Genomic DNA, 11,789 nt, shown 5'->3' with positions numbered 1-11,789 from the left:
TGGGTGGGTGGATGGATGGATGAATGATGGATGGATGGATGGATGAAAAGTTCTTGATGTTTGGGGAGTATCTGATAGGGGCATAACCAGGAAACACTTTTCAGAAGTGACTTTTGAGCTGAGATCTGAAGGAAGAGGGGGTTAATAGTGAGGCAATTAGAAAAAAACGCAGTGCAGGACACCCAGGGTTAAAATAAAGACTTTCCTTCCTTCCCTAATATGAGTCCACGTGACCTTCAGACTCCTCTGAGGTCAGCCTCAAAAAGCCGGCAGAGCCTGTGTGTGAAGAGCACACGCTGAATTTCCCCCCCATCTGTCCTACCACAGTGACGGGCCGGGGTCCCTGCCCGGCAGTCCTGGCTGTGGGCTCGGGGTCTTTTGAACGGTACTTGGGCTGGCCTGGCCCATACTCCCAGGCGCATCTGAGCCCAGCACAGGTGTGGAGTGTTGGCCACCTCTGCTAAGGTCAACACGGCAGGGAGGGGGACAGTGGTATTCTCGGAAGCCCTCCAGGCAGCCCCTCCCCCTCTGTCTGGAGCTGGCTTTGGGCTTTCATGTGGGTCGTGATTCACTCGTCCTTGGCTTTTCTCAGAGTGCTGTTCCTCTCAGACCATCCTCTTTCTGCTCTGGACCTCCTGGGAGAGATCTTGGGCAGCAAGAAGAGTGGTTTATTTTTATTTTTTAATCTTCACCTGAGGATATTTATTCCATTGATTTTTAGAGAGAGTAGAAGGGAAGGAAAGAGGGGAGGAGAGAGAGAGAAACACTGACGTGAGCCACATTGATTGGTTGCAGAGAGAGAGAGAGAGAAACACTGATGTGAGACACATCAATTGGTTGTCTCCTACACATGCCCCAACAGGGGCCAGGGATTGAACCTGCAACCGAGGTACATGCCCTTGACCAGGAATCCAATCCGTGACCCTTTAGTTCACAGGCTGATGCTCTAACCACTGAGCAACTGGCCAGGGCAAGAAGAGCGGTTTCGGAAGGACTCTAGCCTGTCTTGACTCCCACCACCTTCCTTTCCCCCAGAAGGGCTCCTCTGGTCTCGGGAACGCCAGGGTTTCCCTTTCAGGGGGCCAGTTTCCCCCACCCTGTGGGTTACCCCAGGGGAAGGCTGCAGGGCTGGGTAGGGGACACCTGGGGGAGAGAGGGCATAGCAGGCCACAGGCAGAGGGAGGATCCCCCCCCCGTTGGTGTTTACTCGGGTCACACCTGTGTTCATCATGCAAAACACTCCATTCAACAGATACTCAGTAGCCCTCACTGTGCTGGTTCCGGGGGTACAGCCAGGACCAGGAGAGAGAAGTAGAGGTCACATTCTGGGGGGAGTGGGGAGAACAGTTAATAAACAGGCAGACACTTCGGTCAACAGTAACTGCTGGCTGTGGGGCCGTATGGGTGCTGATGAGCGGCCTGAACAGAGACCCAAAGGAAGAGAGACGGCCCCGAGGTCCAAAATGGGGGTCTGGTGAAGTCATGGCACAGCCGTGCAGGGAAACGCCAGGCAGCCATTGAAACATTGTTCCCATGTGCCTACCCCTTGCAGATTGTGAACCCGTCTTGTTTGCCCAGAGAAGCATCTGAAGAATCCACATAAAATGTAACAGGGCTTCTCTCTGCGTGAGGGAATAGAAGTGATATTTGTTATTTGCCACTTTTGAAAATCTGCCAGCTGAACACATCATTTATAATTAGTAAAAAGAAAAAGACTACTTCTGGGCTGAACCCTGGGGGCCTTTGAGTCTTGTGAGATGACGGATGTTTAGCACAGTGGGGTTGTTACCATTACAGGGTTAACTTTGTGGAAGGGATGATGTGGGGTTGAAGGGAATCTCGGGTACATTTTGAGTTTGGTTTTAATTCGGTGAGTGCGTATCTAGTCCCTCTCTCTCCATTTTTCCTTTCAAACTGGAAACAGTAATTGAAATAATAAAGTGGTTATACAGCGAATATTTTTTTAAAAATCCAGTGTTGAAAAGCATGAAAGTAAAAATCACACGAGGTCCCAGCGCTCTGAGATAACCAATGCTAACATTCCAGTGTGTATCTAATAATTTTTTCTACCCTGTTATTATTTTTTAAAAATGAAATAATAAACTACTGATATAACAAAAGATGGATCTCCCGCCCCCCGCCACCCCCACCCCCGAACTCCATCAGGGCCACCTGTCCCTGGGGCCCCGCCTGGTCATCTGCTCACCTGGGAGCACATGCTCTGCTGTGTGTGACTCAGGTGATAAAGAGCCAGCAGCCTGGGAGGGAGTCGGGAAGCCTCTGCCGCCCCTCCACCGCTCTACCCCTCTTCATCTGTGCCCTCCCCGCAGCCTTATGCTGGCCACACTGAGAGGAAGGTCACCCTGCCTGGCTGGTTCCTGCCCCCTTCCCGCCCGCTGGCTGCTGAGCGCCTGCCAAGTGCCTGCCTGATCCCGGAGCGCTTTCCAGGCCGCCCGCCCGGCCGAGCAGGCTGCTCTTTTGTTTCTGGAATCCAGGCTGCTCAGCAGAAGGGGCTGCTTCGTGCGCCCGGCTGCTGTGGCCTTCAAGCTGACTCAGGTCAAGAGTGCTTTGAGGGGAAGGCGGCTGCTTAGAGCAAAGCCCTTGTAATGAATGCCTTCCCTCCTAATTGGGTTTGGGAAGGAACCAGCTGGACCCGGGAACAAAACAGGACCAGCACGCTGGCGTCCCGCATTGCTGTTCATCTGCCAAAGAATCGCCCTCCTCTGAGTGCCGGGAAGAAGCTGAGACTCGCAGCTCCTAGTTCCCTTTGGCTTGGGAGCTCTGCAGAGGGGACAGGCAGGGTTCCTTGCCTGCGGAGGCCCCCGGGCCCAGCCGTACACCCTCAGGGAGAAAGGGTCGTTCCACCGTACAGAGCAGAGCCTGACAGAGGCAGAAACCTCAACATACCTGAGGGCTGATTGCCCAGCTTGCGGGAAAGGCCGCTAAGGCTTCACATGTATGGCAGCATGACCCCCATTTTCCAGATGAAGACACTGGGGTTCGGCATCCACATGCCCAGGCTAGTAAATAGTGGGGTTGAGATTCCACCCCAGAACTGCCTGTCTCGACAATCTCTGCCAAGCTGCCCCCCGCCCCCCCATATGTTGGGGGAGGAGTGTATTTGGTACAGGAAGGGATGCCCCTGTATTCATTCTTTTTAGTAGACTTTGTTTTTTAAGCAGTTTGGGGTTCACAGCAGTATTGAGCAGAAGGTACAGAAATTTGCCATATACCCTCCACACACACACACCTTCAGAGCCTCCCCTATTATCACATCCCCCACCAGAGTGGTACCTTTGTTACAATCGATGAACCTACACTGACACACCATTGTCCCTCAAAGTTTACATTAGGGCTCACTCTTGGCGGTGTACATTCTGTGGGTGTGGACAAATGTTTACTGACATGTATCCCTCATTATAGCATCATCCAGAGACGCTTCACTCCCTAAAAATCCTCTGGGCCCTGCCTGTTCATCCCTCCCTCTCGCCCAGCTTCTGACCACTGATCTTTTTACTGTCTCCATCGCTTTGCCCTTCCCAGAATGTCCTATAACTGGGATCCTAGAGTATGTAACCTTTTCAGATTGGCTTCTCTCACTTAGTAATACGCATTTACATTTCCTTTATGCCTTTTCATGGTTATTCATTCTTTTTCCCCCTGTGCCAACATTTTTTGAGCACCTGCCTCTGTGCCAGGCACATCCTGGGCACTGGGCAAGTGGTGTAAGCAACATGGGCATGGCCCCTGCTCCCCAGAGCTCGAGTTAAGCAGGGAGAGAAACATAAGTAAATATTTGACATTGGAGAACAGCGTGCTAAGAGAGTGAACAAGGGGGCCTGATTGGGAATGAGGAGGGGTCGAGAAGCCTTTCTTAGGAAGGACAATTAAACCAGCATCTGAGGGACGAGCAGAAATGGGGATGAAGAGCATCCCAGGCAGCTGTCTGGCTGTCAGAATGTTTCCCCCAGAATTTTTAAAAATATATTTTGTTGATTTTTTTACAGAGAGGAAGGGAGAGGGATAGAGAGTTAGAAACATCAATGAGAGAGAAACATCGATCAGCTGCCTCCTGCACACCCCCTACTGGGGATGTGCCCGCAACCAAGGTACATGCCCTTGACCGGAATTGAACCTGGGACTCTTCAGTCCACAGGCCGACGCTCTAGCCACTGAGCCAAACTGGTCAGGGCAGAATGTTGCTTACTCTTGAGACTAGCCTTTTCCAGGAAGCCCTGCCTGGTCACTCCTTCTTGACATGCAATGCTGCCCCTTCTAGAGGTCCATAGCTTTTGCTTCTATGCACCGATGGCTTCCTGTGAGAATCTGCTCAGGCCTTTTCCCAGGGAAGCGTACAGAGGGAAGACCGACAGTGTGTTGCTTTGAGCTCTGTTCTCCCAGTTGGCACAAAGGAATACCCAGAAGGAGTTAAGCTTGGCTGAGTTGAGCAGGGAGGGGAGTCAGGATGCTGCATATCTGACTGATGTTTTGGGGCTTTGAACTGCCTCGATGAGGGCAGTGCAACCAGGCTGAAGTTCACTTGGCTGATTTCCAGTAGCTGCTGGGACAGAGCCCAGGAATCTGAGATTGTGGTTGCTTCTTGTCAGGAGCCTTAAAGCCTTAGGGCTTAGAGGAAATGCACCAGTAGCCTGCAAGCTCGTGGGGTGGGGAGGCGGACTGCTGTTGAGGGGAGCTGCAGCCCCACATTGGCTGCTGCTACTAGCTGTCTGGCCATGACCCAGGAGGAGGCTGGCTGAGAGATCATGCTTGGCCACTCTATCCCTGTGGACGCCCTGCTCTAAACACTTTGGTGGCTCCTTGTTACCTTCAGGATGGGACAGATATCTTAGCTGGGCATGCAAGCTGGGACCCTGCCACCCTCCCAGCCTGCTTTGTCCGGGCATCCCCCGCCTGTCTGTTCGTTCCACGCGCTCTAGGTTCCCAGATGGGACACCTGTGTGGCTTTGCAGGTGCTGCTTGTCCTGCTGAGCGTTCTTTCCTTCCTGCATCCTCAACAGGTCAAGTCCTAGCTGTCCTTCCAAACCTTGGCTGGATAGATCTCTTTTCCTTGAAGTCCCCACTGACCTGCTGCTCTCTGCAGACCACCACACCTTCCTCTGTGCGCCATGGGCACTGGGTACTCACCCCTGCACGGCCGTCCGTCTGCCCTCCCTTCTCCGCCCCCTCCCTCCTTTCAGTTCCTCATTGATAGTTATTGGGCACCTCATCATGTTTCAGTCACACTGGGGTGATGGGAGTTTGAAGTCCCATGGTTGCTGAATAAATTCAAATAATGAAGATGGCCCTAACCCAGTGATGGCAAACCTATGGCATGCGTGTCAGAGGTGACACGCGAACTCATTTTTTTGGTTGATTTTTCTTTGTTAAATGGCATTTAAATATATAAAATAAATATCAAAAATATAAGTCTTTGTTTTACTATGGTTGCAAATATCAAATAATGTCTATATGTGACACGGCACCAGAGTTAAGTTAGGGTTTTCCAAAATGCTAACACGCTGAGCTCAAAAGGTTCACCATCACTGCCCTAACTGGTTTGGCTCAGGGGATAGAGCGTTGAACTGCGGACTGAAAGGTCCCAGGTTCGATTCCGGTCAAGGGCATGTACCTTGGTTGCGGGCACATCCCCAGTAGGAGGTGTGCAGGAGGCAGCTGATCAATGTTTCTCTCTCATCGATGTTTCTACCTCTCTATCCCTCTCCCTTCCTCTCTGTAGAAAATCAATAAAATATATTTTAAAAAAAATAATGAAGATGAAGAATACCCAAAGAAGTCAACCCACAGAATGGGAGAAAATGCTTGGAAATCATATATCAAAAAGGAATTAAGCTGGGATAAAAGCTTCTCTCCAGGCTTATAAAATAAATGAATGAATAAATAAATGGTTGAAAAAAGAAGGATCCACTAAAAGACTTTCAGACTCGGATCTGTTGCTAGTTAAATAGAGCCGGCGGGAGGTGGGGGAGTGTTGTTACAGGACTATTTCAAACTCAGGTTCTTCCTATGTAAACATAAGGCAAGGAACTAATTAATTCAGGCTTTGAGCACTTTCCATGGAAAAGTTCTGGGCTCCCGAGAGAGCTGTGCTTTGGCGTCAGGCTCTCTGGGGGGCATAGCCAGGAGAGAAGAGATCCCAGCATGCATCTCAATTCCAGCCTCACTTTCCCAGGGTAGACCTCCCAGGCCTCAGAGAAGATGGGCGTTCTCACTGTGGCCAGAGCTTTCCTTCCTGGTGTGGATCAGCTTGAAATTCTGTCATTGTCTTAGTTGCTCACCATCTCTCCTACCGGGCCATAAACTCCTTGCGAGTGGGTGATGTGTCCATCTTATGTTTTCATAACAGCTTTACTGAGATATCATTCACATACCATGAAATGTACCCTTTTAAAGTCTACAGCTCAGGGCTTTTTGTACATGAGTATTTGGGAGTTCTTTGTACTATTATTTTAACAACTGTTGTACGTTGAATTTTATATATATATGTATATGTGTGTGTGTGTGTGTGTATATATATATAATTTCAGAAAAGAAGGGGGGGAGAGAGAGAGAGAAACAGAAACATCAGTGATGATGAGAGAGAATCATTGATTGGCTGCCTCCTACACAGACCCCTACTGGGGATCAAGCCCGAAACCCGGGTATGTGCCCTTGACTGGAATCGAACTTGGGACCCTTCAGTCCACAGGCCTATGCTCTATCCACTGAGCCAAACTGGCTAGGGCTGTACATTGCATTTCTTTTAAATTGTCTCTCACAATCCCAGCCACAGAGGGAATCAAGCCGTGGACCCTGAGAGGTTCCTGGGTGCTGGGTGCTTTATATGCATCTTCCATTTCATCCTCAGCTGCTGAGGAGGAAACAAGGGTGAAGACAGGTGACCGGGGGGCACAGCTTGTTTGAGCAGCAGAACCCGAATTCGGATGTGGGTCTCCTACATCCTGTTGTGGCCTGTGTATCTCCAGGACTTATCCTTTCCCTGGGAATGGAGCCGGCTGCCTCCTTCACTGGCCCCTGTCATCGGGAAGGTCCCTGACACTTTCTGAGCCTGTGCTCGCTGAGGGTGGATGGGGCTCGGTCCAGGAGTTCCTGGAATAGAGGGGCTGCCATCCTGGGACTCGAAGGAACACGAACAGGGTATGGAGGGAATGGGTGCCCTTTAACCAGCCAGAAGGCAGGCTCGCGCTCTCACCTTTCTGGGACATCCGAGGCTCCCGGGAGGCGGCCCTGACCACCCTTCTGTCCTGCCCGTTCCAGGAACTGAAGCTGCCTGCCTTCCGAGCCCACTCCCCGCTCCTGAAGAGCCGGCGGTTCTTTGTGGACATCTTGACCCTGCTGAGCAGCCACTGCCAGCTCTGCCCCACAGCCCGGCACCTGGCCGTCTACCTGCTGGACCACTTCCTGGATCGCTATAACATCACCACCTCCAAGCAGCTGTACGCCGTGGCGGTCTCCTGCCTCCTGCTCGCAAGTACGTGGAAACTGCTTCTTCCCCTGGGCTGCCGCCTCCTCCGTGAGCCTGGGTGCTCCCAGGTCTTTGTACGTCTCCGTGGTCTCTGCACGTCTTCTCTGCTCGTCCCAGCTGAATGGGAGCTAGTGTTATTAGTAATAATCAGCAATATTTTCTTTAGCATCTGTAATGTACCAGGCTAAGTGATAAAGATTTTAGCATCTTGATCTTTTATTTTTTATTTCATTCTTTATCCCTACCCGAGGATATGTGTTTTTCATTGATGTAAGAGAGAAAGGAAGGGAGAGAGAGAAACATCAATATGAGAAAGCAACATCAATCAGTTGCTTCCATATGTACTCCAATGGGGGATCAAACCCACAACCTTTTGGTGTATGGGACGACGCTTAAACCAACTGAGCCACCAGTCTGGGGATCGAGCCATGTACTTTTAATTTAACACCCACTTCCTTATTAAACAGTGAGTTTCGGGGAGGGAAAGGAGCCTGAGACATAGTAACACCTCAAAAATATATATATTTATGGGATAAATGACATCATGGAGCGAGGGTTTCTTTAAAGCTGGGCTTCCACACTTCTCCAGGTTGCCCTTAGTATAGATACAGGTGGACTGACAGCGGAGCAGAATGCCCCAAGGTGGCCAGCGGCCATCATAACACTCCTTGGACATCTAGTATTTTCTCCTTAAAATTCAATCCAATTTTACAGTTTCCACCACAATATGTGATTGTCCTGTTCCCCCACCCTTGGGTCCTGCTGTTGCCATAAGAAGACGGCACCCGGTTTCTCCTGTGGCTCTGTCTGCTCCCGGCAGCCTGCCATGAACCCCCACGGGCACGGGCATCCAGTTCCAGAAGCTTTAGACTTTTCAAAATTACGTCTTGTTTTCCACACTGGCACCTTCCACCTGCTGTTGTGTATCATCCCTTTAGCTGCGTTGGGCTCACAGCCTTCCCGATTCGTGATTTTCTCTGACTTGAGCCAGCTGGGTTTCCCATGCTACACAGCGGAGGCAGCCTGGCTGAGTCCACCGTATTGGCTGCCTCAAAGTCCCCATCAGCATGCAGCTCTCTTTGGTCTTGGGAGGAGATGTGGGGCGTGCGAGACATCCCTGTCAGCGGAGGGCAGAATGGGCATCGCGTTTCAGGCGGCCCAGGAGAAGCCTGCGCCGTGGCCTTTGGCCTGCTGCTGTCTGTGATCTGTGGGCTGCATCGAGGCCCGCCGGGGGCAGGGGACTTAGATTTCCATGGGGCCACGCAGACTCTCCCCCAGCGACTGTCTGGGGAGCTGGGACACATGAGGCGCACACTGGAGACTCCTTTGTGCTGCTGGGGCTGTGGCCGATGGAGGGGGCCCTGCAGACAGAGAGGCAGACGCCCCCACCCACATGTCTGAGGGCAGCAGCCAGCCTGGGGCGGCAGGACGGGAGTTTTCAGGACACCTGCCATATGCTCAGAGGCCCAAGGGAAGAAAAGTTTCCATGACAGCCTGAAATCCTATTCACTCCTCCCTGCCCTCTCCCCAGGCGGACTGACTGTCAGCCCCAAGGGGGGTCACCTTGCCGCAGGGCGTTTGAAGTTCTGTGAATTCTATACCCAATAATTCCCAGATAGATAAGAGGAGCCACAGTTCTTCCTGCCCCCACCTGTCAGTTCTCAGGTTTTGAGAGCTGCTTCCAGACAAGGGCCTTTGCACAGATGGAACCTTTTCATCTGTATACAGGCTCGTCTGCCCCATAAAACGGGGGTCGGTCCAGGACCCATATCTACAGACCGATGGAAGGAGTTGGAAAGAGAAACAGCCTGTAGGTTGTTCCATGGTGGACCAGTGGCAAAGCCACCCCATTGCCATATCTGAGTTAATTGTTTGGGTTTCCCCTACTTAATGCAGGACAGACTAAAAATAGTCTAGCTATAAATATATTATAAATCGAGTAGTCTCCTTGTATCTTTCATCTCATACAGCACCCCTCTCCCAACTCTTTTTTTTTTTGTTGTTTAAAAGAATCATTTGCTTTCATCTCATACAGCACCCCTCTCCCAACTCTTTTTGTTGTTGTTTAAAAGGATCATTTGAGCCTGGCCAGCGTGGCTCAGTGGTTGAGCATCAACCTATGAACCAGGAGGTCAAGGTTTGATTCCCAGTCAGGGCACATGCCGGGGTTGTGGGCTCAATCCCCTGTAGGGGCTGTGTAGGAGGAAGCTGATCAATGATTCTCTCTCGTCATTGATGTTTCTCTCTCTCCCTCCCTCTCCCTTCCTCTCTGAAATCAATATATATATATTTAAAAGGATCATTTGAAAATATGAAAACTTCACAATTTTCAGGTGAGTTGATTGGGACAGTGTGAGATCATCCTGTCATTCTGGTGACAGCAGCTTCGTTGCTTACCTGCATACCCAGCCCTGTACCCATCACTTTACACACATATCACAGGGAATCCTCACAAGCAGCCTGTGTGGTTGTGGTGTCATCTCCTCATTCTATAGGTTCAGAGAGGCTGAATAACTTGCCCAAGGCCACACAGCTCAGAGTTTTATTTTTATTATTTTTAATTGATGTAAAATTCAGACCACAACATAAAATTCACCATTTTAACCGTTTCAAAGTGTACAATCCTGTGGCATTTCGTACATTCACATGGTTGTGCACCTGTCACCTCTGTCTCCTTACAGAGCGTGTTCATCACCCCAAAGGGAACCCTCGGACTCATTAAGCAGCCACTTCCTGTTCCTTCCCAGTCCCTGGCAACCACTCATCTGTTATCTGTCCATGCAGATTTGCCTATTCTGCATATTCCACATAAAAGGAATCATATAATATGTGGCCTTTTGTGTCTGGCTTCTGTCACTTGATGTTTTCAAGGTTATCTGTACTGTAGCAGGTATCCATACTTCATTCCTTGTGGGTGAATCCTGTTCCATTTTATGGATGTACCATCTTTGTTTATTCATTTGTCTGTTGATGGGTGTTTGGGCTATTAAGAATAGTGCTGCTATGGACATTTAGGTACCAGTTTTGTTTGAAGACCTGTTTTTACTTCTTTTAGGTATAAACCTAATTGGAAGTGCTGGTCAACTGGTAATTCCATGTTGAACTTTTCCAGTAAACTTGGAGGTTTGCTTTTGCCTGGTTGTTGCTGTTCAGAGATGGCGGGGTGTTGCATCCTGAGCGCCAGGCAGGAAGCAGCTAGAGGAAGGACAGAGGGTGGGAGAAAGCCAGAGGGCAAGAGCAGGACCAGTGGCCTTTTTGCTAGGATAGCATGGCCTTAAATGTAAGACCTTATTATTATGATATAAGAAGTATGAGATATCTTTTTGTTGTAAAAAAAACAAAAGGTAGAGAACTACCTACTATAAAAAATTAGTTTCTTCCAAAACCCACAGTTTGGTATGTATTTTTCCTGTCCTAGATATACTTATGTGTTTTCATAATTGGGAAAATTTATTTTCATTTATAGGGATGGGAGGGGATAAATCTCATATTATACCCATAGAAACCGCCCAGTAAACAAAATTGCCAGATTCTCTCCCTTCCTCATTCTTTCTCTTTCTCTCCATCTGTTGCCTATCCCAGTCTCCAGAGATAACTTCTGGGAGCAGCAAGTTCTTGTGTCTTCTTCCAAAATGGATCTATTATATTTTCTAGAAATGTTCTGAGCATACACAAACACAATCAGGCCTCATGATTTGAAGATTCTGTACCTGCAAATTCGCCTACTCACTGAAATTCAGTTTTAAACCCAAAACCAGCACGCCTAGCACTCCGGCAGCCATTCAGGGACATTGCAAAGCAGCAAAACATGTGAGGCGCCCAGCTTGCGTGTTCCCAGCTGAGATGGAACGAGGCAGCCCACTGCTTCTTGTCTCAGCTCTCATACTTAAGTCCTTTTCTCAGTCTGTTTGGTGCCATGTGGTCTCATTTCTGCTTGTTGGTGATTTTGCTACTTAAAATGCCCCTCTCCCCCCCATCATAGTGCTGAGCTGCTCTCTGTGGTCCTCAGTGCAAGAAGGCTGTGGTGCGCCATTTGGAGAAAATATGTATGTTCAGTAAGCTCTGTGCAGGCATGAGTTACATAGTGCTCTTGGCTATGAGTTCCATGATAATGAATCTATGCTATATTACACAGAAATACACAAAACAAGGTAATCTATATATATAAAGAGCCAGCGACCGTAATGCCGTAATGACCAGAATGACCGGTCGCTATGATGCCCACTGTGGCCAGCAAACTGGCCCAATCAGGGGGTAGGGCCGGCCGGCCAACCTCCTGCAGCCCCTCCCCCTGGCCAACCCACCC

General features: G+C 49.8%; 1 protein-coding gene across 1 annotated transcript in view; it reads left to right on the top strand.

Moving 5' to 3' along the window:
* CCNJL (cyclin J-like) overlaps positions 1-11,789 on the top strand; it is a 49,717-nt gene that overhangs the window by 17,300 nt on the left and 20,628 nt on the right. The window contains exon 3 of the mRNA XM_005870560.2: positions 7,276-7,489. Coding sequence (XP_005870622.1) covers positions 7,276-7,489 — 214 coding nt within the window. The remainder of the gene's footprint in view (positions 1-7,275; positions 7,490-11,789) is intronic.

This window comes from Myotis brandtii, unplaced genomic scaffold (genome assembly GCF_000412655.1).
Source record: "Myotis brandtii unplaced genomic scaffold, ASM41265v1 scaffold32, whole genome shotgun sequence".
NCBI lineage: Eukaryota > Metazoa > Chordata > Mammalia > Chiroptera > Vespertilionidae > Myotis > Myotis brandtii.
This window is presented reverse-complemented; position numbering and strand designations above follow the sequence as displayed.